A 26,471-nucleotide genomic window follows, 5' to 3' on the forward strand; every position below is an offset into this window, starting at 1 on the left:
CAGTCTTTCTTGCGGTGAACTGTTCATTTGCTCATTGCCTCATACAGCAGTTGTTATGCTCGGACGAGTCTTTATTTTTCTTCCCCTGCTCGGCCTGCAGTTCTCTCGCTCGTGTGTCGGCGGGAACAAATACCTGAACGAGGACGTCCGCCCGCCGCTGGAGGACGAGAACGACACCACTCTGCAGTTCGAGTCCCGCTTCGAGTGTGGCAACTTGGGCAAGGTAACGCTTGTGTATGGGTCTTGTTTGCTCTCCTCCTCCTCCTCCTCCTCCTCCTCCTCCTCCTCCAGCTCTACCTTCTCTAACTCCTCTTCCTCCACCTTCTCCTTCACTTCCTCCCCCTCCTCCTCCTCCTTCTCCTTCACTTCCTCCCTCGCCTCCTCCTTCTGCAACTCGTCTTTCTTCTCCTTCTCCACCTCTTCCTTCTCCAACGCCTCTTCCTCCACCTCCTTCACCTCCTCCTCCGACCCTTCCTCCTCTGACCCCTCCTTCTCCATGTCCTCCTCCTCCTTATCCTTCTCCTTCTCCTTCTCCTTTTTCTTTTCCTTCTCCTTCTCCTTCTTTTCCTCCAGTTCGTCTTCTCCCTCCTTCTCCTACTCCTTTCCTTGTCCTCTCTTTCCCTCTGCAAATTGTTCTTCAGGGCGATGTAACATCCCAGGGTCATGGCTTCTCCTCACGCCTCCCCGTGCAGACAAGCTAACCCTCCCTGTGCAGATCAAAACCCCTTTGTATGTGTCGCGTCCCCTCTTGAGTAAAGAAACACCCGCTTATTAGTGTGCGGGCCGCCTCCTCCTGGTTAGTGCTCTCCCGTGTTGGTGCTTCCGTCCTCCCCTCTACCTGACTGCTGGGGCCCATGCCGTGAGGGGGTAGGGCCACGCCTGCCTCACTTACTGTGTAGGAAATGTAAAATAGTGAGACATTCCTTATGCTTATAATGTACAATTTTTTTTTCTTTTTTTTTTCTTTGCGTCCCTGTTATCTGAGTATGTAAAACTTTCATATACCTGTACTGAAATATCTGAGGATGTTACTGATAATGCTAATGATTTTACGAACGTCATTGCATTGCCTTGTTTTTGTACAGAGGAAAAAAGTCAGTCGGCACTACACTTGGAATGCATTACTAGTGCTTTTGCATAGCTAAAGAACTTATGGAATAGGATCTGGACAAACTGGATAGATGAAGGTAGAATAGAGTTAGCGTTAAGTAGACTTCAAATAGCGCTTGTCGTGGAGAGGAGCGGCGACTGGAGATGGAGGGGAAAGGAGAACGAGGGACTTAAACTTTGATTTTTATATTATACGAAATGAAATGTTAATAGACTTTTGTATTATACGAAATTAAATGTTAATAGAATCACACTCAACTCAAGGGTGGGAAAATTTTAGCTACTAATATATACAGCCTGAGGGGAGTGTGAGAGTGGTGAATTTTGAGTGAGTGTTGAGTGAGGGAAGCGGCAGGGTGTGTGTGAATGGCGGTGGGTGTGCGGGTCCTGGTGTGTGAGGGTCGTGGTGACGCCGCCGCTGTGTGTGTGCCTCCAGGCCGTGCAGGTGTCCGAGTGCTACTACGAGCTACACCTGCGGGCGGACATGTACACCTCGAGACACACCCAGTGGTTCTACTTCGCCGTGTCCAACACCCGGAAGGACATTACTTACAGGTGACGCCGATACCCGTCTGAGCACCAACGTTTTCTTCTCTCACTGTCTGTCTCTCTCACTGTAGTCTCTTTTCGTAATTACCGCTTAAGTCAGTCCTCACTTCACTTTATTTCTGTCACTTGTCCATCACGAAATGTTCCATGCATGCACAGCCTCTCACCGCCTCTCCCTCCCTCACTGAACCACAGCCCCGCAGCAGCAGCACCCGTGTGGAGCCACTTCTCTGATTCACTTCACGAACGCCACCAACTTCCTTAATAGCTTCTGACCGTCTTACCACCTCCTTCGTCTCCTTTCCAGATTTTTTTTCTTTCTCCTTTTTCCCCTTTGCACAGCGAGGTAATAGCGCGGCGGCAGCATCGTGAGCTGCGTGGTGAGGAGCGCACACCGTCACAGCTACTTCCACTGTAGTCTAGCCCTCATGACGGTGTTTTATGGCTAAGCCCGTCACTTTTCTTGATTCTCTCTGTGATCATGTTTTCGTTTCGTATATCCCTAGAGTTTCCAAGAGTGATGGCATCCGCATAATGACATCATCGATTATGCGATTTCATTAGAGCTCACGTTGATGGGGTGTTATCTCAAGCCTATCTGTCTCTTAGGTTTTCAATTGTGAACCTGACGAAGGGCGACAGTCTCTACAACCATGGGATGCGGCCGCTCATGTACTCTCGTAAGGAGGGAGACCTGCACGGGGTGGGCTGGCGGCGGTGTGCTACCAACATCGTCTACTTCAAGAACCACGACAGGTGAGTGTTGGTCCTGTCTGGTGTCACTGCCACTATGTTTTACCTGGAAAACCTTCTCATGATTAATCACCAGGCACGCAGACCCTTGACGGCCCGTCAATCAAGTTAGCGCCCCGCCCTCTTACCAGTGTGAGTCACCCGCGTCCAGTAAGAAGCAATCAGGAAGTCAGTTTAGAAAGAAATTTAAAATCGAGTATCCGGCTTGGATCCGGCCTGGCCCCCACGATCTGTGTTTACCCACCCTCGAAACCTTGACCTAAGGCAAGGTAGCCGTCCCGCCCCACGGACGTGTGTGAGTTAGTTGGTTTGTTAGAGTCACATCTCGTGGCTTCCTTGACCTTCTGACAGTTCTGCCTTTCTTTCATGGGAGACAATGAGCAGATACAGACACATCCACAAGGTAGTGGTGAGCACAGTGTTTGTTTCCCAGCACAGTGCTGTGCCCCCCACCTCATCCCTCCCGTGCCTCCCGTCTGGGGTCCAGACGGCCTGATCGATCCGTCCAGGCACCTTCCGCGCGTGCCACCGAGTGCCGCTGAGTCGCTCTGACAGGCTCAGCTATCACTGCTGGGATAACTTGTAATTGTTGCTTGTAAAAAACATTCCCGGAAGTTATTATCATTCTAATGACAGATATTAATGCAATTTTATATTGAAGCAAGAATAGAAAAACTAAAATGATATTTAGAAATCCCCAGAAAACGCTGACTTCCCTTGGTTGTCCGGGAGAGCAAACAAATACTCAGAACCCTGCTGATCAGGCGCCCCGCGGTGTATTCGAAGAAAAGTCACTTAAGGAGCTGAAAAGAAGGACATGGTGGACTAGGGTGCGGCACGGTTTATGTGTGCTTTGGCCCTCAGCTTATTCTCGATGGAATAGTGTGTGTGGATAAGGGTGTTCCCGGAACGCCCGTGTGTGAGCATGGACGCATGAAAGTTTCAGGAGGAGAAGGAGGAGGAAGTAAAGAAGAACGGGTTGTGAGACTGGCTGCGCAAGTTTCCCAGAAGGAGAGTGAAGGAAGAGAGGCGAGAGACGAGGAGTGTCGTTGAAGGAGGAGTGGGATGGGGAGTGAAGAGTGAAGACTCTTTGAAGTGATCGTTGAGATGGTTTGTCTCTCAAAACACAAGACCTGTTCTCGACCTTAGTAACCCTGCCGGCGTACTTATCCACGCACCCTCTTTAAAGACAATGCCACGTAATATCATCGACCAACAACACCGCTCGTTTGAGTGAGTGATACGTCGCTTGCCACTAGGGCTTTTAATTACAAGGTTTAAATATCGTTGCTAGGACAGGTTCATGTATCTAGATCCTAACAAGTGGCTTCATATTTTGTTCCCTGACTTCTCTAACTACAGGTATCTTCGCGGGACTTCACAGGACTAGCTTAAAGAATATCTAAATTACAATCATGAAATGAAATAGAATGTGTATACATTTTATTTTTACAAAGTTGATGCTCCATTAAGGAAAAGTTGAGATTGTAAGGCATGAGAAGGAAATATATTTTCAGATAACGAAAGCAGTCATGGAAATTAAGTAACATACAAAGATAAAACACACACACACACACACACACACACACACACACACACACACACACACACACACACACACACACACACACACACACACACACACACACACACACACACACAATAAATTATGCATACCTGTCTGCTTAGCTTATCAGAGAGAGCCACGGAAGGGACACCACATCTGCTTCTGTTTGGTCTTCGCTCTGAGTTCCTTTGTGTGGCGGGAAGTGTGCCGTGGGAGCGCCGATTGGAATAGAGACAGTTGTGCAGCCAGAGAGAGAGAGAGAGAGAGAGAGAGAGAGAGAGAGAGAGAGAGAGAGAGAGAGAGAGAGAGAGAGAGAGAGAGGGGTTTGGCTAGGAGGAACTACAGTCTTGGCGTTATGTTTTTCTTCCTTTTTACGATAAGAACAAGAAATTACCAGGCGGACCAACACGCCACGCTGTAAAACGCTCGTCGCGGGAACGTTTCTTGCCTTCAGGAAACACCAAGTGGACTCTCAGATTTTCCCCAGTAACGTAATGCAATTTGAGGGAACTGAACGTGTAGCTAGTATCTCTCTCTCTCTCTCTCTCTCTCTCTCTCTCTCTCTCTCGCTCTTTCTCGATGCGCAGCTGTTTTCATATCTGTTGGGACTTACATACAAGTGTTTATCATTTACAATCTGACTCATGTGCTATACTCGCTGCAGGATAATCTGATGTACAAGCCACGCCATCTCCTTTCTTCCTTTCGGCGGGGCAGATAATTGTCACTTCGCCACATTTTTCCATTTCAGATATGTCCAGTCATCCTATCAGTTAATTTTCCCAAATATGAAATGTATCTCCCATGTGTGTTATCTTTGATTTTCTTTTTCTTTTTTTATCATTACAATGTTGACACTGATGTCATTTTTTACATTTTTACTTTGTTTTCCTGTTCTTTTCATCTTCTCTGTCTCTTCTCTATTTATCTTTTCCTTTTTAGTTTCGTATGTAATAGCATTTTGTTGTCCAAGGACAGCTAGTATGACTGTTGACATAATAATTTTCCTGTAGTTGTTATCTTTCTCTTCCTTTTCCTTTATCTCTTGTCTTTTCCTAAATTATCGCATGTAATCGTACATGACTGTGATGTGAATATGATCCTTGACCTCGTTTCCTTTCAGTGTTTCTTTTACTCCTTTTCCTCTTTTTTTTTTCACCTTTTGTGTGTAAGTGTGTGTGTGTGTGTGTGTGTGTGTGTGTGTGTGTGTGTGTGTGTGTGTGTGTGTGTGTGTGTGTGTGTGTTTAGGTATCATTTCTCTTCTTAGTTTCGTATGTAATCGTATTTTATTGCTAGAAGACTGTGAATAATACTCCTGACCACGTTCCATCCCTATTACAGCAACAGCACTTTAACAGTGAGGACAAGGACGATGTGTTAAAAAAAAAAAAATGCACACTTTTCTTCTTCAGTAGCAACGATGCTACCTGCTATGACAGTGACGACGATGGGGAGGACGACGCTCCTTCGTACACGCTCAGCTTCAACGTGACCTTCCCCCACGACCACGACACTGTGCACCTGGCTCACTGCTACCCCTACTCCTTCTCCGACCTGCAGGAACACCTCCTCTCCATACAGGTAACCTGTGCTCAATTCCTCTCCTCTTTGTTTATCCCTGTCAGTGATTTGCAGTATTGTTTCTCTGCCTCACGTCCACGTTTCGTTTCTATGCAAGTTTATCAGGTATTCTGGTAACATATGAACGTTGAAGTTTGTGTTAAATGCGAAGTTTCTATCCCTTTTAGTGACCCCTAGTGTTGTTCCTTTTTTCCGTCTTCTATGTGTGTGTATGTGTGTGTGCATGTGTATGTGTGTGTGTGTGTGTGTGTGTGTGTGTGTGTGTGTGTGTGTGTGTGTGTGTGTGTGTGTGTGTGTGTGTGTGTACATACACACTTAAGGTAATCTAGTAGGAACACTGATATTTGTGTTAAATGTTCGGTCTCTATCTCCTTTAGTTATTTTCAGTATTGTTCATCATCACTTGTCTTCGTTTGTGGGTAACTTCATCAGGCATCCTGGCAGTTTAGGAACACTGATATTTGTGTTAAATGCGCAGTTTCTGAGGACGCCATCAGGTCCAAGAGCGTTCCTGATTTCACTCTTCTTTGGAATTCTTTGTTTTTACGGAAACAATTAACAGGTAATCTTTTTCTGGGTTTGTTTTTGCCCTTGCATCTACCTCCCTTGTACAAAAAAAAAAAAAATTGTAGAGAAATAGATATGAAGGTGCCATGGTGGTGATACTAAAGCATTTTCATCCCAATATTCTGGGTGATGCTTTGAAAGGCACGTGAGAAAACATTTGTATTTAGAAGACCGCCAAGCCTATGAAGCAAACTTAGGTTGCTGCTACTGCCTCTCCTCCAACATTCCTTTTCCTAGTAAATACAGTTGTTTCCTCACAAGTGCCTTTCAACTCACCGTCCATAACATCCCTTGTTGCCAAGCCATCATAAACCATTAACTCTTTTATTACCAAGATGGTATTTCTCACAGTCTGTGGTTTAAATATTAACTTCAGTTACTTATCTACAATTGTTATATCATAATGCATTCTGACACACAACTATTTATTTGTTTATTTATTTATTTATTTATTTATTTATTCATTCATTCATCTTTTCATTCATTTATTTATTCATTTGCGTATGCTCGTATTAATTTAAACTCCTATTGTATTTTAGAAAAGCAATGATTTTATTTATTTGTCTGTTTATTTATTTTACTCTTAACAAGTGATATAGTGCTGAAAATAGTCTGCAGTACTGAGTAGGTTGCTGAAAGTATTACTTCTTTGCAATATGACTAATTTTTGTGTATATAACACCCTATAGTTAATACACTGTCCGGCAACACTCTCCCCTGTGGTGTGTCTCTGCTGGCCATCAGCGGGGAACTGACGCAAACTAAATAAACAAACGGACATGGCCAGGCATTGTGTGGCAGGAGGCGAGAGAGTGTCATCCATCCTTTGTTTCTTTCCATGGCAAAATTTTTGTTACTCGTGTTTTGGCGTGGAATGGAAATGGGACAGCTATTTATTTATTTATTTATTTATTTTATTTATTTATTTGTTTATTCATTTATTTATTTATGTTTCTATTTATTTTTTTCTTTTGGCGTTGCAGTATCTATAATATTCCAATGATTTATTTGAGAATGATAGGTGGAAATAGTTAGGTATTTTCATACGTGTAGGCCTCCTGCCTTCTTGTAGCTTCCCTTATTTTCCTATGTTCTTATGTTATTATTTATTCTAGGGCGATAAGAATGTATAAAAAGAGGCTCACTAAAGATGCCGGTCCCTAAAGAGTGAGGATTCATCTATCTATTTATTTGGAAACGTTATTTTTTTATTTTTTTATTTATTTATTTTATTTATTTATTTATTTTATTTTATTTTTTTTTTTTTTGTGTGTGTGTGTGTGCAATGATGAAAATTTGTTTGTGAAAATGCAGGTATCCGTTATTTATTGTCTTCTTATTTCACGTTACGGTCTTTTTGACGTAGCAGGACTTATAATATTTCGGCTTTCTAATTGAGGAACGTCATCATGAAAATAAGTACGTATATGTTTGTGAAAGGGAAAGTACCAGTTACCTATATTTGTATTTCACGTTACAGATTATATTTCAAAGTCAGGGCACAATAGATACATACGTGAATAACACTTTTTTTTTCTTGAGTGTGCAAGATTTATTTCAGGGTTATTTTCGTCGTAATTTACCATAGCATAAACGAAAGAGACGATCCGCAGTTTATATAAGGTTATTTTCAGGATTTTCAAGCATAGTGTTCCCTTTACATTCAGTCCCGGTCTAAGCCTTTCAGTATTTTCCCTTTGATTTGATCCTCTCCCTGCGGCGCCTGGGTGTGCCTGCCTCACCTCAGCTCAGACGGGATATCAGCTCTTCTTTCCCATGCAAGGAAGGAAAGCGTCGATAAGTAGATAGATAGATAGATAGATAGATAGATAGATAGACAAATAGATAGACAGACAGAGACAGAGGGACAAAGAAAGAAAAGATAGATAGATAGGCAGATAGATGAATTTATATGCTTATAGGAACATAGGCACATGGATAAAGAATAGATAAAAAAGTAGATAGATAAATGAAAAGAAAGATTAGTAAACAAATAACACCTTAACATCAATTGAAAAAAAAAAGAAAAGTAAAAGGTCGAAAGAACAAGTCAAAGCTCTATGAAAAAAGCACAAAGCAAATATACAGAGAGAGAGAGAGAGAGAGAGAGAGAGAGAGAGAGAGAGAGAGAGAGAGAGAGAGAGAGAGAGACAGAATCACAATCAAAGCAGCGGATAGTGAGCGGAGCCATCCAGGGCCGACCATCCGTCACCACTTACTACTGTCGTATTTCTTTGTTTATGCGGCAGGATTAAGTTTAGCACGGGCACGTCATCCATATTCCCAGGCCGCAGCAGAGGAGAGGTGTGCACGGCGCTGCAGTAGTCACAGAAGAAAGGCTGCTACCTGATCTATGGTAGATCTATAGTAGCTTGTGCAGACTAACGTGATGGGTGTGCTCTCTCTCTCTCTCTCTCTCTCTCTCTCTCTCTCTCTCTCTCTCTCTCTCTCTCTCTCTCTCTCTCTCTCTCTCTCTGTTAGACCTTTCGTCCTGTTTCCTTTCATAAAATAAATGATAAAAGAAACTCCTCCCTCATTTCCCTTCCTTTCTATTCCTTCCCCTTCTCTCTCTTTCCCTCCGTCCTTCTCCTCCTCCTCCTCCTCCTCCTTTCCCACTTACTAAATCTCATTAGCGGGGAGCTATCTGTCGCTTTGCCTCCCGATGTGTATGACGGATAAATGTTTGAAGTCTTGTGATGAAAGGGTGTGGGGTTAGTGAATACCATTTGTCTTATACAAGAATTTAAAAAGATTTATGGATAAGGACGATGGTGGAAATAGGTAAGCATGTTTTATACAGGGGCTGCCATATGTAGGTCTAATGGTTTTTTATAGGTTCCTTTGTTTTTTCTGCTCGATGATGGAGACATATTGGGAAGATCTAATGTGTCGACATAGTTTCTCAATTATTAACATTGCCATATCACTTTTTTTTTTATGTTAATATTATGGAATATCATGTAGATATTATGATCCTTCTTCATTTCCGCTGTTATTCAATCTTTCTGTCTTGCATTGGAGAGGAAGACTCAAGAGAAAATGAAAAAAATTGCATAGCAGCGAACATATGGAAGAAGGGTCTGGAAAGCATCATGGTGGGCGATTATAAATCGCAGTAGATATTCCTCACCAGTTATCACATATTTTGTTGATGGAAGAGGGTTTCATAAATGTAACATGACTCACTCGTGTTCAAGCTGCGCACTCTGATGGAGGGAGGGGTATGGCTTGGCTTATCCCATTGTCCAGAGAAATGGATGTATGTGTTGTGAGGTAACAGTCTGCAGGGACACACACACACACACACACACACACACACACACACACACACACACACACACACACACACACACACACACACACACACACACACACACACACACACACACACACACGGGAAGGAATGTCGTGCATATTCAAAAGTCATCATGGAGGGAAGGGAGCGAAGTAGAAAGAATCGGTAAGTTTTCCGTCAACCCTGAAAGGACATTGTCTCCCCACAGATGGCCAAGGTCGAGTCACAGCATGATCTCCCTGCGTCCCTCAGTGCAATGCGAGTCCCACACACTTGTTTGCACCAATTGCAGTCGACCGCGGCGGCACATTACATTGCACATTCTTTTGTAATTCTAAAGTTTGATAGATGTCTGCTTTCACTCATCCTAAGGCTTTAAAGGGGTCTTCTCTGCTCTCTCATTCTAAAGCTTGAAAATGCTCTGCTCTGCTTTCTCTCACCCTAAAGCTTGAAAGATATATATTATTTCTCATTTTCGAGCTTGAAAGGTGTGTGTGTGTGTGTGTGTGTGTGTGTGTGTGCCTGAAGGATTTCTGCCTTGCTTTCTCTGGTTTAAAGCTTGAAAGCTGTGTTTTCTGCTTTCATCCTAAGGCTTGAAAGTTATTCGCTCTGCTTTCGTTTATCCTAAAGCTTGAAAAGTGTTTGACCTGCTTTCTCTCATGTAAAACTTGAAAGGTGTGTTTTACGCTTCTTTCATCCTAAAGCTTGAAAATAATCTGTTCTGCTGTCTCTTATCCTAAAGCTTGAAGTGTCTACTCTCTCTCTCTCTCTCTCTCTCTCTCTCTCTCTCTCTCTCTCTCTCTCTCTCTCTCTCTCTCTCTCTCTCTCTCTCTCTCTCTCTCTCTCTCTTTCTTAAAGCTTGAAAGTTTTCAGCGCTTTCTCATTCAAAAACCTGGAAGGTATCTGTTCTATTTCATTCTAAAGCTTGTAAGGGATCTTTTCTGTTTCCTCATGTTAACATTTATTAAAAGTGTCTGCTCGCCTTTATCTCGTGCTTATATAGCGGCTTCACAGAAATCACCTGTAGTTGTTCATTCCCTTTAAAAATCACTTCCATTGTATTCCATTGTTAATCTGCCCTATAAATATGCAGACTAAAATTCCTTGCAAAGTGTGAAATGCCGAAATCTTTTCAAACTCCACTCCGTTGTTGATTTTTGGAAGTCAGCTAAAAGCACCCGCCAGTTTTCTTCCCCGTCTTTCTCTTTTCGATACGATCCAGATGGCATTCCCGTCTTGCTTTTTTATATCAGAATTCTTCTCCCAGATTTTGGCGAAAGCGTAACCTTGAACATTTCAGAGCCTTTTTTTTCTTTTCTTTCTTTTTTCATCTCCCTAACTGAATTGTGCCCCTTGTCTCAGTCCTTCCCAATGATGTTTACTTTAACTCTCTGGCGTCCTTCCTGTAAAAAATTTATATTTCCCTTTTTTACAGTTTTATCATTTTTGTGAGCGTCATGTAGGAGGATTTTTTAACAGGTTTTATTGCTTATCTATCTATCTATCTATCTATCTATCTATTTCTATCCATCTGTCTGTCCCTCTATCTATTTACCTATTTATCTATCTGTCTATCTATCTATCTATCTATCTATCTATCTATCTATCTGTGTATCTGTTCTAAGACCCATACTTGTCTGGTCTTCATCTTGATGGCATTAGATTATATTCAACTTCAATTAAAGTGGAAGCAATAAAAATTCTCCATAAGATTCATAAAAGTAAGTTGCGGGTTCTATCCTGTTTCCTCGATGGCGAATACAAGTCTACATGTATTGCTAATCATCAGTAACATTTCATTAAGTCTCCTTTGGGCCACACTATCACCTAAACTTTTCCTCTCCTCTCACTTTTTTTTATGTATCTCTACTCCATGCGAGGTATATATTTGTGACAGCTCTCTAACCAGTTCGTTCTTACACTCACAACCTACAGGGAATAATCACCTCTACAAGATTCTGAATAAGCAATACATACAATTTTCAACCCCACAAGGTTCTTCGAGGTATGAGTTGCTTGATAATACGAGCCTTTGTCTTCCTGCAGAACGACCCTTTTAAGGCCAGCGTGTGTCGCCAGCGTGTGTTGTGTCGTTCACTGGCAGGCAACCCCGTCTACCTCTTAACCATCACGAGCCACGACAACGACGACGACTCGAAGGTTAGTTACACGGAGAGGGTCTTGTCACTGCCGGAGGATAAATGGCAGGAGGAAGAAACAAAGAAAAAGAATATATCGAACCATAGACAGGCTAAAGAAGAGGCGACGAGAACCCAGGGGTGTGAAATTAAAATATCCTTCTTCCATTTAGATTACTGAGAGCACGGACGAAAAAAGTGTGGAAGATGTGGGCAGGGTAGAGGAAGATAGAGGCAAAGAAGAGTGGAAAAAAAGATAGAGAAACTGGTGGTGTGAACAAAGAGGAGGCAGGTGAAGTAGGAGATATAGAAATAAAGGAGTGGCAAAGAGGCTGCTGAGACAAAAGAAGAGGAGAGGGTACAAAGAATAGACAGGGAGAGAATATCGGGACTGAAATTCACTGGATCGAATAAGGAAGGTAAGAAGTTCCCAAGTGCAGAAGGAAGAAGGTAAAAGATACTGAGGGGTTGGAAGAGGAGAATAGGGGGAGAAGTTATCAACAGAAAAAAAAACCTTTGGGAGTTGGAAAGTGGGAAGCAAAGTTACCAAGAAGAGAAGATACTGGGAGATGAGAAGGGAGGAGGAAAGTTAAGTTACCGAAACAAGAAAGGAAGAACAATAAGAGTCTGGAAGAGGGAAGGAAAGTTACCAAGAAGAGAAGTAAGGAGAGAAGATGGGAGGTAAAAAGGGAGAAGGAAAGAGAAGTTACCGAGAGAAGGAAAGAAAGAAAATATAATGAGTCTTTACAAGGAAAAAGAAGGAAGAATTACGTTTCAGAGAAATAGTATGTGTAATATGAATTTTTTTTTTTACGGCACATCTTAGTTCAAGTTTAGGGAGTCCTATAATTTATATTGATTTGTACATGAAAACACTGAACAAGATAGTTTAGATGAGCAAACAGATACAACGGTAAAGAGAAATAAGTAAATAGATAAGTAAATAGATAGATACGTATAGAGAGAGAGAGAGAGAGAGAGAGAGAGAGAGAGAGAGAGAGAGAGAGAGAGAGAGAGAGAGAGAGAGAGAGAGAGAGAGAGAGAGAGAGAGAGAGAGAATCATTATTAAAAAAACAAAAAAAAATAAGATATAGATCAAGGGTGAGGGAAAGGAGGGCAAAGAGAGAAGAGAAAAAAGATAAAGGGAAAAAAAACTTAAAATCCAGGACAGAAGGAACGGAAGAGAAAAGAAAAGAAAGAGAAATATATGAAAATACAAACACAATACACATTATTTTTTTCCCAAAAAGACAAGAGGGAAAATGTGATAAAACAGAGAAAGAGAGAGAAAAAAAAGTGTTTATTAATTCCCTCTTCTTACCATCCAATATCTTTCCTCCCTTTACTTCACTTCTTGGTAACATCCCTCCCCTCATTTCAACTCCCAATGGTCCTCCTTAGATTAGAAACATTTATGGATGAGGATGGTAGTTAGAGATGGGTGGGTGTGCTTCATACAGGGACTGTCACGTGTCGGACTGACGACTTCTTGCAGCTTCCCTTAGTTTCTTATGTTATTTAGTCTTCTTTTTTTTTTCTTCTTCTTTCTCCTGGTATTTATGCAGTTTCCCTTATTTTCTACGTTATTTATTTATTTTTTCTCTTTTTCTCTGGGTATTCTTGCAGCTTTCCTTACCTTTTTTTTTCTCATGTTTCTCTCTCTCTCTCTCTCTCTCTCTCTCTCTCTCTCTCTCTCTCTCTCTCTCTCTCTCTCTCTCTCTCTCTCTCTCTCTCTCTCTCTCTTGTTATTCTTGCACCTTCCCTTATTTTCTTGCATACATTTTTCTCTCTTTGAGTATTCTTACAACTTCCCTTAATTTCTTATATATATATATATATATATATATATATATATATATATATATATATATATATATATATATATATATATATATATATATATATATATATATATATATATATATATATATATATATATATATATATATATATATACGAGTATATATATATATATATATATACACACACACACACACACACACACACACACACACACACACACACACACACACACACACACACACACACACACACACACACACACAGGGTGTCCCATAAGTTTCCATATATAGGAAAATTATAAGAAATTATAGAATTATAGAAAAAAAAAAATTTTTATTCATATAATATGCTCTACATGACTGTGTTGAAAACACATTTCAATGAGTGTCCTCCACTGCTGAGGAACACGTTCAAACACATCTGGATTTATTCTTGTAATGGCGTTCGTGATACCATATGTATGGAAACTTATGGGACACCCTGTGTGTGTGTATATATATATATATATATATATATATATATATATATATATATATATATATATATATATATATATATATATATATATATATATATATATATATATATATATATATATATATATATATATATATATATTTATTTATTTATTTATTTATTTATTTTTATTTTTTTTTTTTCTCCCTGGATATTCTTGCAGGTTCCCTTATTATTTTTTTTTTTATCTCTCTGAGGTAATTTCTCTTTCTCTTCTCTTCCCATATCTCATCTCTCAGTATCTTTTTTCTCTCTTACCAGAAAAAGAGGGCGGTGGTGCTGTCGGCTCGAGTCCATCCCGGCGAGACGCCTTCCTCCTGGATTATGAAAGGCATCCTCGACTTCCTCACCGCCGACCACTCCAAGGCACATGTGAGTCTATAGCCCATATTCTGAAACACTTCTGACCGCACCTCCACTACATTTAAAAGGCTCTTCTTGAAACTACACGAGTTTTTAGTGGTGTTTTTATGATTCTAGTGACAGATTAATAAAATTTCTGCATTATTAACAAAAGCACTCTTGAGAACCCGCCTAATAATTTTTGTAGCAAAGCTTTTCAGAATACGTGTCCGTCCTGATGTGTCTCCCGCCGCCACACTCTGCACATGCTCCTTGCTTCTTCCCTCCCCCTTCCCCATTCTCGTGACGGCAGAAACCTTCACCTCGTTGTATCGTTTTTCTCTCACTTTCTGTTTGCCTGTGTGTCTCTCTCTCTGTGTGTCTCTATGTTTCCCTGCCTGTTTCTGTCTAATTTAAACATAAATTAAGCTATATATGCAAAATTTATACTCACTCAGACTCACACAAAATAACCCCTTGGTAAAATAAGATAAGATTGCTAAATACATCGTTCTAAAAGTTACCTTAGTTCATAGGTACAAAAACTATTTCGATAAGGAACAAATCTTGCATAATATTCCCTTCTTCAGGAGCTACGGAGTCAGTTTATTTTCAAGATCATCCCGATGCTGAACCCCGACGGCGTGATAGTGGGCAACCATCGCTGCTCACTGGTGGGGCGCGACCTGAACCGCCAGTACAAGATGGTGGTGAAGGAGATGTTCCCCGCCATCTGGCACACCAAGGCCATGGTCAGGAGGTGAGGACTGCACACACCTAACAACTAAAGCTAACCTAACCTAAGCTACTCTAACTTAACCTAACCTAACCTTACCTAACCTAAAGTAATTTAACCTAACCTAACTTGATGCAAAATAACCTAACCTAAGGTAACTACGTCGATAGGAAATTTCACATCACGCCGCTGATCAGAAAGATCTTCGTTACTTAAAAACTCAAGATAGAGAATGCAATCAGTGCTATGAAGACATAAGACTTCTGATCAATGAGAAAAATGTATGACACTCAGTAAATTTATCAATATGCAGTAAGATAAGACAGTGTGGGGACAGTGACTCCGCACTCATGTTTTCCAATCTGTAAACATCTCTTGGCGGTGTTGCGTACCGGCAGGCTGATAGACGAGTACGGCGTAGTAATGTACGGTGACTTCCACGCACACTCCCGCAAACACAACATCTTCATCTACGGCTGTGAGAACCGTCGTAACCAAGACAACCACCTCAGGGAGCAGATCTTCCCCCTGCTGCTGCACTACAACGGCGGGGACAAGGTGAGATGTGCAACGTCGTGGTATGGGCTATGGAACACAACACAAGTAATGGTCGTAAAAAGAGGGTTTATTTTGTTTTATCGTGATATATAATGTTATGTAAGAAAATTACTCTAAACCAATAAATAAATATAAAATCTCTCATTTCTATTGCTTGGTTTTCTGTCTTTTTTTTTTGGCAGCGACATTCTCTCTCTCTCTCTCTCTCTCTCTCTCTCTCTCTCTCTCTCTCTCTCTCTCTCTCTCTCTCTCTCTCTCTCTCTCTCTCTCTCTCTCTCTCTCTCTCTCTCTCCTTGTCTGGTCCCCCTAAAATATATATAAAAAAGAAGTACATCTCCTATAATATCTGTAATAAGGCTTAGAGCTTTAGATAATACTTGAGTTTTCTCTGATGAAGTAAAGTAATACACCCGACTATGTCATGGTATAAATAGAAAACACTTTTAAGATTCTGAATCCATAAAGCTCAACACAGGATGATTTTTCATATATCTGGCTTACATTTAGTTAATCAGGTTATATCACGCTGGGTATGCTTAGGAGAAGACTTCCTTGACCTGGGCTCGAGTGTTCAGGCAGTGCATATTAACACAGCCCTACTCTTTACAGTTTAGTTTCCGGAGCTGCAAATTTAAAGTGCACCGCTGCAAGGAGGGCACGGCGCGGGTGGTGGTATGGATGATGGGCGTGCTGCACTCCTACACCATGGAGGCATCTTTCGGCGGCGCCTCGGAGGGCCCGCGCGCCGGCACGCACTACAACATCCACGACTTCACCTCGATGGGCCGCCAGTTTTGCGAGACGCTTTTTGAGTACTTCGACCCGCAGCCTATCAAGGTCTGGTGCAAACCCTTATATCAAATTCACTATTCGTGTTCTCTTTCCTCCTCTCGAATTACTGCAATCTTCATGTATACTATAGTGAGACTTTCAACACTTATTTCCTATTAGATAGCTACATTATTACAACTTTGCAGGATCATAAGGAAAGAAAGATGTACAGCCCCTTATGAGAAATGAATTAGTCAGCCATAACTATATGATACTTTATAGAGAATAGCCTGTCTACAACATGATATTGCTAATAAACCCGAAGTAATTAGTCTATAGGCGTGATATTGGGTATGTGTGTGTGTGTGTGTGTGTGTGTGTGTGTGTTTAAAGGATATGATGGTCTTGTACGAGTATAATGTCAATATTTATCAATCCTTAACATTTTGATTTTGCAGACTTTAAAATGTCAAGTGATTATACGTATAATTATGTACTGCATCGTGTGTCTGTCCATTAATTGTTGTCCGCCTGTCCTGTAAACTGCTGTCTCATGTTGCGCGGTGAATGTTAACACGCTTCTAAACTAACACCACTATTTCCTCCCGCTTCTCCTTGGACTCACTGTTCCACGGTGAGTACTCATGACAAGCAGACACAGATGATGGGCGATAACTGAGGAAACATTCTTCAGAGAGCCGAGCGTGACCAGATCTGAAAGGCTTTGTTCCTTGCAGATGTAGGAGAAACTCAGGAACAAGTTGTGGTCGCGCCTCATCAAGAAAGGCTCCAGTGCTGACGAACCTGCCTCCATCGACCTAAGGTAAATTTCCTACTCCTGATCCTTCCCCAGTTTGTTATATTCCCCTGTAAATAAATGAATGTGAATTTCCAGGTCTTGGAGATGACATTGCTACATCTTATTCCAGTGAAACCAACTCAAGCAGCGAGGAAAGTGACCGTCAAGTGACACCAGTAAGACTGAGGAAGAAGAAATTAGTGAGGAACCCGCGGAGGAAAGGCACGGCTAATCGCACCAGCGTGGCCCAGGTGGTGGAGAGAGTCACCACGCAGATGAGGATGGTGAGACCCCGATGCTTAGTTGTGTTACTCAGCGAAAAAAAAAACAAAAAAACATTTGCCTCTGAATGCTGCTGCTGTTATGTTGAAGTCTACAACTCTGACAAGACGATATATAAACGTGTAACTGTAGTTTGCTTCACATTTTTAGCAGCAAATTATATCAGTCTGAAAATCTTAGAGTAATTATAGAAAAGAAAATTACTTCTATTTCATTCAAATGAGACAATAGAAGACAGACAGAGAGAGAGAGAGAGAGAGAGAGAGAGAGAGAGAGAGAGAGAGGCACACAGATGGTGGCGCTTCACATTCACGAGTCGACTCAGGTTTTGTATTTCGAGGGGTGTTTTGCAGCAATACAGTGGGAGGGTGGCGTCCGGGTGGTCATTACCAAGGAAGCTAAAGAAATACTACACCCATATCCATGAAAGCTAGTCTCTCGCTTCCTTGTTCATATCTGTAGTTTCATAAGAACATAAGAAGGGCAGCTGCAAAAAGCCATCAGGCCTACACGTGGCAGTCCCTGTCTGAAATATACCTACCTATTTCCACCTATCATCCCCATCCATAAACCCGTCCAATCTTCTCGTAAAGCTCTCTAATGTCTTAGCACTAACAACTTGATTACTGAGTCTGTTCCATTCATCTACCACTCTATTTGAGGACCAATTTCTTCCTATCCCTTTCTTAAACCTAAATTTTTCAAGCTTGAACCCGCTATTTCTTGTTCTGACCTGGTTGCTGATCCTAAGAATTTTGCTTACGTCTCCCGTGTCATAACCCTTGTACCACTTAAAGACTTTTATCAGGTCCCCTCTTAACCTACGTCTCTCTAAGGAATGTAAATTTAACAGTTTCTATCTCGCCTCGTAAGGAATACTCCTCATCCCCTGTGCCCTTTTAGTCATTCTCCTTTGTACTGATTCTAACAGACCTATGTCCTTCCTGCAATGTGGGAACCAGAACTGCACAGTATAGTCTAGATGAGATCTAACCAGCGCCAAATATAACTTTAGTATTACTTCGGGCCTTCTGCTTTTAACACTCCTAAAAATTAATCTTATACCCTATTTGCCCTGTTTCTGGCCTCTGTGCATTGCTTTTCTAGACGGAATTCAGAGCTAACTACAGTAAAATCCCTCTCATCCGGCATTCGAGTATCCGGCAGCTTCAAGTATCCGGCACATTATTCCCCGAGCCTTAAAATCAATAAAAAATCAATGTGTATTCATAAAATCGATTAAAATTCCCACGCGAGGCATACTTTGTCCCCTCGCCACCAGAACGCACTGCTTCGCGCCATCCGCGGCCCACTGCACTGTGTTTACTCAGTGACTCAGTCCCGCGTGTCCACTGCTTATTGCCTGACGCCTTCATCATGCCTAAAGTTGTAGAAAAGAGGAAGCATGTTGTGCTTACACTTAAGCAGCTGATCAGATCAGCTGCTGATTAAGATCAGCTGATCTTTGTTATGGTAAGATGTGTGAGTGTAGGGTGGTGATTGTGGACACAATTTCACTTCTATTCAAGTATCCGGCAATATTCAAGTATCCGGCATGTCGGCGGTCCCGTTGATGCCGGATAAGAAGGATTTTACTGTATAACTCATAAATCTTTTTGGTACCCTGAACCTACCAGAGTTTCGTTGTTTTTTGTGTACCTACTGTGTGGGCTTCCTCTGCCCATGCTAAGTACTTTGCATTTGTTGATATTAAACTGCATTTGCCATCTGTTCGTCAATTCGTTCATCCTATCTAAATCTGCCTGCAAGGCGATGGCATCCGATTCTGATTAATTAATCTACCTATCTTTGTGTCATCCGCAAATTTACTAACATCACTACTAATTCCATTATCCAATTCATTGATATATATCAAGAACAACAATGGCCTTAATACTGATCCCTGTGATACCCCACTAATTACATGACTCCACTCGGATTTCGAGCCGACATGGCTGTCGCCTGTCGCTCAGCCTTGACCTTATCCAGCCTAACACCTTCCCATCTATCCCGTGTGCCCTAACCTTTCTCAGGAGCCTTTGATGGGGTACCTTGTCAAACTCTTTACTAGAGTTCAGATATAAGATGTCATAACTATCACCATTATCTACTGCCTCGTACACTTTACTGTAAAAACTTAACAAGTTCGTCAGGCAAGACTTCCCCTGCGTGAAGCCATGCTGTGACTGATTTATCAAGTTATGTTTGTCTAAAATGTTCCCTAATGTTCCTCGCTATTATTGACTCCAATATTTTACCTACAACAGAAGTTAAGCTGACAGGTCTATAATTAGACGTTAAAGTTTTATCTCCTTTCTTAAAGATGGGTACTACAGTAGCCTGCCTTCACATTACCAATACCTCACCTGATTCAAGTGATTTTCTAAAGACAGAAACTAACAGCTCACTAATGTTTTTAATGGACCTATAGTTTCCTTATTCTTCGTCCTATATACCTGATAAAATCCCTTTGGGTCCGTCTTCGCCTGGCTAGCTGCCCTAGCATCTACTCAGAGACGTGTAGGCCATTGCTACCAGTCAGGAAGTATTTTAGTTTAATGTACCTTAATGGGCAGAGAAAGTAGCGAAGCAAACTGCCACTTTCATGCACAGAGAAAAATTATGTTCTTGTGAAATAAACTAGAATATTCATCGAGTGTACCACATTTATAGATGGAACCCGGCTGCCTACCTCGTCACTTATCATTGGGCCTTGCTAGATATGCATTTCTTTAATCGCAGGTCCCTAGTTTTCTATCAGACTTTTAGAAACCAAAGGAATGCGGCAGCCTAGAACCGCTGCACTGGCTTAGTACTTAATATTGGTGGAGAGGGATGATTGACTGCCTTACTTGTTCCACATCTTTGGCTTGTCCGTCTATATCGATGGATACACCAGACAGCTCACACTTAAACGAAGGTAGCTCAGACGTCTTGTCTCACTATGAGAATAAAAATACAAAGAGGGTTTTCAGTTTCTTCGCGTATTATAGTCGCCTTTTTAAGGTGCGCTGGGGTGGCAGCTTTCTTTCCCTTTGGCAGAGTTGAAACATGCAGTTCGATTTTTTTATATTTTGTCTATTTCATTATCTATTAATCTCCCGTACTAATTAACGAGAAGTTGTAATGTTGCAGGTGACATTTTCCAGTTGGTTGTTTGCTCCCTTAACAGTCACCGCACAAGCAGAAGGTCGTCGCGAGGTGCATAATTTTACACCCATAATTTCTCATATAAGCATACAGACATCCCTCACGCTTCCAAGTTGAGTTCATATCAGGCGGCAACGGCTAACTAATATGCAGATGCGTGTGATAATTATTAACCTCTCGCACACCTTTCTCTACAAAGCCAATGTTTGCGCTTCTTTCAGCATGACTACACGCTGCAGTGAAAATGCTTCGTCGTCATGAAGCACGTTGAACTGTAGCTCATGGAAACCTACTTAAGTTACAAGGCATTATGGAGGTTGTCAGATTTTAGCTCTTGTTGATAATGCTCGCGCGAAAGATTAATGATGACACATTTTGTACACACACACACACACACACACACACACACACACACACACACACACACACACACACACACACACACACACACACACACACACACACACACACACACACACACACACACACACACACATTTCTTTGACGTAGCTTGCTGTCTTTCTCAGCGACAGGCCAGTGACCGTCGTCTTGCCTTGACAGGAGAAGTGTGAGCGGCGCAGCAAGAGTTCACAGCACAGTCGGTCCGGGTCATCGGGATCGCCGGTGGGCAACTGCCGCGAGTCCCACGAGGGAGGGCGAGGCGTGAGGTATCGGAGGGACTCAGCGGTGGATTCTGGTCCTGAGGACAACACACTCTCCAAATCCCTGCCAGACACAAAGCCTTGCCTTAAAAAATTGCTGGAGAAGCCGTCGCCTTCCGGCAGCACCCTCGACCTCCACTCAGGCCGCACCAGCCTGAGGCCGACCCAGTACAGACTGGAGGAGGCCTTGCCCCTGCCATGCTCAGCGCCACCTCTCCGCAGGTTTAGTCACAGCCTAATCCGTCCACCCTTGCTGCAGTCCTCCTCCACCAGCCGGGAGGGACTCTCCTCCCCTGCCCCACCAGAGAGAAACGCTGCCAGCTCCGTGAACGAGACCCTGGCGCTCAGATTCCACAGCAACAGACACAGAGAAGCCAACCACAGTGTACGTCAGTGCCTCTTCTGTTATCATCTGTCTCAGACTGAAAGAAGCACTCAACCTTCCTCTGTGTCGGTCAGATGATATTTTCATCTTGTTCCTTATATCTGTAAAGAATGTCTTGTATACTTATTATCATTATTGAGTAGTGGTTCATTAGTGTACATATTTCTTGTAAATATTCATAAAAGTATTTCACTCACCATTTGTCAAGGTGAATGAATCACTCGGAGTAGTACACCGATAGAGGCATTCATCCACAAGCCACAGACGCAGTACTCTGGTCCTCAGCTTCTGACTCACTTGCTCGCTCCGTCACGCGTACCTCGCCACGCTGGTGTGTGGTCTCTGGTTCCTCGAGAGGAGGGTTGCATGACACTAGTCGCGACTGCCAAGTGGGACAGGCGAGTCATGGAACTCAGTCGGGTTGTGCAGACTTCGTGCAAAAAAAAAAAAAAAAAAAAAATCTACATCGAGTTTATCACCATAAATTCCATTTGTTTTCCATAAACCTCACTCAAAAATCCAAGAGTTCAGACTACCATATCTCGAGATGCCTGGAGGCGAGGGAGATGGCAAACGCTGGATAACCTGCGGGTCAGTTATCAATCACGGGTATGCCGTGCGGATGGTAACATGAGAATGCTGAAGACTGACTAACAGAGGTCGCTGTAATGAGGTGGTGCTTGGAGTGATTTACGTAAATGATAACGCTGCACCCACTTATCACACCAAGATTGTGTCCTGGTCCTGGCTGCTACGTGCAGCTTGGCAGGGTAGCGTGGATTCTCTGCTTCAGGAGTTCGTTCCCTATGCTCTGTTCAGGTTATTGTGTCTCTTCAGTGATGTATCGCCGTGAGAGATGTCTGTTATTAACGGTTATAATATTCTGGAGGCAGTAATTTGTTTTTGTAACGCCAGTTATTATGTTATTTGAGCCTTAGGTAAACACGGCTTCATCTCATATCAGTCTTCGTTTGTGATGTTTGTGATATCAGTAATCCTCAAACAGTAACGTTTATGCCTTCGTTTTCGTTTTCGTAAGATCGAGGAAACGTGCTCTGGCCGAGAAGGAAAGGAAAGAAGATGAGAGTTCTTGATTTTACAGTTTTTCTGATTGACCAAATAATTCGTTTCTCGAACACAGCTCATTACTGCAGCTTGTGAAAGGTCTTAATGACGGTGCACTTGACGCGTCTCTAGGTTTTTGTCATGAACCAGCTCCTTAGCAAATTAGCAACGAGAAACAGTATACATATTGATAACCTGTAATATCCGAAGACGGCGTTATGGCTCCTTGTTCGGTGCGGCATTCCAGTAGTCTTTAGCCTTTCTTTCCGTGTACGTAATGGACGCTTTGACTCGTATTTATTTAGGAACACATGAATCAAAGGAAAGATCGTCCCTCCTATCGCCCTCCTGGTAAAACTCGGCGCCTTTCATCAACACTTCGAGGCTCACAGGACGCCCTCATGCATTCCGCTACCTGGGGAATGTGGCGCTCCTTACCAGCGCAGTACGCCCACACCCGACTTGACAAACCCCATAGCTTTAGTGCAGCAATTGTTTACGATTTACTTAATATACTTGATGAGAACGAGCTTCAGTCACGTGCCAGCGCTAACTTGCACGCCTTCCCTCACCCGGCAGCGCGTTGGGGGCGGTGGGGGGCGTGCGGCTCTGCCTCAACTGGCCCCTGCCGACGCTGCGCCTCCCTCTCCTTCCCCAAGTAATTACTGTTATTATTCCTCGCCGTCAAGTTGCTTCTCTCCCCCCACGCCTGACTGTGTTTTGACACGACACACTTCTTCCTCCTCTCTGGGACTCGTTATTAACTGTGCGTGTGTGTGTGTGTGTGTGTGTGTGTGTGTGTATGTGTGTGTGTGTGTGTACTTATTCGTTATTTTATTTTTTATTGATTCACATAATTTATTTTATTTACATTTCAGGACTTTGTTTTTGACTCGTCAGTAAAGTTCAATAGTCCAAACCAGATTGAATTTTTTCACTAAGTACTCAAACATCATTGGCTGTTTCAAATTTTTTATTCAGTCCATTTTACTTAACGTATTTGGGAATTGTTTACAGTTTCGCGATGCTTCTCTGACAATCTGCAGTCAGTGCTTGCAGTCCACTTCACTAAGAAATTTTACTCCACGAGGAGATAATGAACGAGTGGACCAGAATGAACGAGTCTTGGGTCAATTACTTTTGATAAACACCTCTTTCTTTCTCTCAGGCAAATCATATGTTTGAATATAACCACCTTAGTTTTAATTCATTAATATTTATATCAAGCTTTATTTAAAAAGGTAGTACATTAATATTTTTTTTACAAAACCTCACATACAAAGAGATCAGTGAGGTTTCTCATTTAACGACCCATACCTTATTAAATACTTTTTTTCTTTTCTTTTCAGGCAAATCTAAGTCCGAATATAACCACTTTTTTTTCTTTCTTTTTTTTTTTTTTTTTACCAAACCTCACATGTAAAGATAAGATCAGTGGAGTTTCCCATACAGCGACCCACACCTGCACGACATTTGGCGTGTATTGACGTCAGTCCTCAGCTGATTAGCATTCCCTTGAGTTCTCTTTACGGGAATTAGTTGAAGAATTTTAAGCCAGTGCTGGTGTTCTGTCCCTGAATGCAGGAACGCGGCGCGAAACTAATAATAATAATGATGACGACGACGACGATGATGATAATGACGATGATAATAATGATAATAATAGTATTAGTAGTAGTAGTGGTAATAATAATAATAATAATAATAATAATAATAATAATAATAATAATAATAATAATAATAATAACCCAGGAAGTTATCAGCATGTCAGTCATTCTTTATTTTTATAGATGAAAATGCTAGAATTTCGGTATGTTATGCTTCATTTGATTTTAAAAATATGATAACTATATCAATATGCTGATGGCAGGAACAAATAAAAAGAATAAAAAAAAGACGGGTCAAGGTTATACGTATCTGAGAACAGTTGTCTGCAGGTTTCTGAGAGTGACTGCTCTACTAGAACCTCCTTTTTGGGAATACTCTTGCTGCGAGTATTCATCGTCTTTTTACCTTAAAAAGAATAAGATTTTGGAAGACAGAAGCTAATGGAAAACTCTTATGGTGAAATGTGCATCCTGATCACAATGACTAGCTGGTTTTAAATAAGAGTGTAGTATGATGCTATGAAGTGAGGTAATGTTAAGAAAATACTTGTTATGTACTGCTATGAACTAAATCTTGCGCACGCCTGGTGTGATGGGACCAGTAGTGACGTCATCACCATAAGTAATTTTAACACACCTTGCCACATACTGAATAATTTTCCTCCTCATCGTGATATAAGTCTTATGAGAATACATTTGAGATCATATTATTTGCACTTTGAAAGACGTTCTCATTTTTAACATTCACCATACCCAGTTTCGTCTGTCAGTGTGTGTGAGTGAAGTGTGTGTGTGTGTGTGTGTGTGTGACGGGACGGGGACGGGGTAAGGCAAGGGAAGAAGAAAAATTTACTAGAGGTTCTTTTTCCCTTTATATCAGCACTGAGAGAGCTTCCTGCTTTACACACACACACACACACACACACACACACATTTTATTGCTTGTACGTACACATAATTACCACCTTTATTCTCCATTTGACCTGCATTTACGTTTTTATGTCAAGATGAATGCACGACCAAACTTTTTCGCTGTCAATGTCGCGTTCTTGTCTCCGCTTGCCGCCAGTCACCACCCGCCAGTCTCTCTTCGTGGACTTGGGTGAGGTGGGCAGGGGCGGCAGTGCACGTGCTGTCGACTGCTGTGGAGTGTGAGAGAGTGTGAGTGAGTGTGAGAGCAGCGCCCCTCCTGAGGCTGCTTCCACCACCTCCTCCCACCACCTTCCTGGCTGAAGGTGTTCTGGCCTGTCACACCCCTGCAGATTTCAATGATTTCTTTATGCTTGTATTTCATCTCTGCACCATGAGAAGTTTTTGCTCGGTTCCTTTCTTCTATTCATGTTAATCTTAAGAGCACTTGGAATGAAACCTTGACGTGAACTACTACTAATGTTTTCAGTACGTTTTAGCTCTCTCCCTTAATTAAGTGAATGTTCCCCCTCCTTGCCTGTTTTCTCGCCGTTTTTTTTTTTTTTTTTTTCGCACCGACACGATTTCAGTTCATTCATTCCGTCTATGTGCTCCGTTCATCCAGCAGTGTCTCGGAATGTACCAGTTTTCTGATAAAAAAAAATGTGAGCACTGTTGTGAAGTCAAAGAATGACACGTGATTAATACAAAAGGTCATTGCAGAAACAGTGTGTGGGTGTTTATCCTTTGACGCACCAGCATGACTCCCCGCACACCTCCTGGCTCCTGCGATGTGCTTGGACTCTCTTGACCTCGGGAGATACTGCATCTATTCACCTCATGACATCCTCACCCAACACCCTTTCCATCTTCGATCATTTATAGGTTGGGATGACATGTTTGTTCTTATGTCTCTCTCCTCTCTCCTCCCAACAGCCTCACCACACTCAGGTCCCTTCCCATCTTACCTTCGTTCATTGATAGGTTGGGGTGATATGTTTATACTTATGTACTCATAGATATCTCTTCTCTCTTCTCACAACTTATCTTCTGATATGAATAAGTCTAGAGGATCTACTGGCTATCATTATTACACAAAGATCTCCCTGTCTCTGCTCCCATATCACTCTCGTTCATGCATATAGGGTGTGATATTTGTCTTAAACCTGCATTACATCTTCTTACGTGGTGGTTTTCCCTTTGCTTACAAAGATTTACCGTTGTCACGCAAATTTTCTCCACATTTTTCCACTTTTCAATTTGTGTGCTCTTTCCGAACTGGAGTAAAATTCCTTACCAAACCCACACTCCATGCACCATAACGTC

At 42.0% G+C, this 26,471-nt stretch overlaps 1 protein-coding gene and 1 long non-coding RNA gene across 18 annotated transcripts in view; one reads left to right on the top strand and one right to left on the bottom strand.

Moving 5' to 3' along the window:
- Nucleotides 1-22,201, bottom strand: part of LOC135107749 (uncharacterized) — an 80,187-nt gene extending 57,986 nt beyond the window's left edge. For 2 of the 3 annotated variants that reach the window (XR_010271979.1, XR_010271978.1), the window contains exons 1-2: nt 22,101-22,201; nt 21,762-21,994 (exon numbers count right to left, since the gene is read on the bottom strand). This is a non-coding gene — a long non-coding RNA (uncharacterized LOC135107749). The remainder of the gene's footprint in view (nt 1-21,761; nt 21,995-22,100) is intronic. The other variant, XR_010271980.1, reaches the window with a different exon arrangement.
- The window catches only part of LOC135107747 (cytosolic carboxypeptidase 2-like), an 83,530-nt gene that overhangs the window by 53,428 nt on the left and 3,631 nt on the right, over nt 1-26,471 (top strand). For 6 of the 15 annotated variants that reach the window (XM_064018065.1, XM_064018060.1, XM_064018063.1 and 3 more), the window contains 12 exons: nt 101-223; nt 1,547-1,665; nt 2,269-2,415; nt 5,392-5,560; nt 11,469-11,582; nt 14,141-14,251; nt 14,812-14,981; nt 15,356-15,515; nt 16,125-16,352; nt 17,030-17,109; nt 17,216-17,369; nt 21,079-21,633. In XM_064018065.1, coding sequence (XP_063874135.1) covers nt 101-223; nt 1,547-1,665; nt 2,269-2,415; nt 5,392-5,560; nt 11,469-11,582; nt 14,141-14,251; nt 14,812-14,981; nt 15,356-15,515; nt 16,125-16,352; nt 17,030-17,109; nt 17,216-17,369; nt 21,079-21,633 — 2,130 coding nt within the window. Of the gene's footprint in view, nt 1-100; nt 224-1,546; nt 1,666-2,268; nt 2,416-5,391; nt 5,561-11,468; nt 11,583-14,140; nt 14,252-14,811; nt 14,982-15,355; nt 15,516-16,124; nt 16,353-17,029; nt 17,110-17,215; nt 17,370-21,078; nt 21,634-23,208; nt 23,288-25,305; nt 25,854-26,471 lie in introns of those variants that run through there. The other 9 variants (XM_064018069.1, XM_064018068.1, XR_010271975.1 and 6 more) reach the window with 8 other exon arrangements.

The sequence above is a fragment of the Scylla paramamosain genome, chromosome 15 (genome assembly GCF_035594125.1).
Source record: "Scylla paramamosain isolate STU-SP2022 chromosome 15, ASM3559412v1, whole genome shotgun sequence".
Lineage (NCBI taxonomy): Eukaryota > Metazoa > Arthropoda > Malacostraca > Decapoda > Portunidae > Scylla > Scylla paramamosain.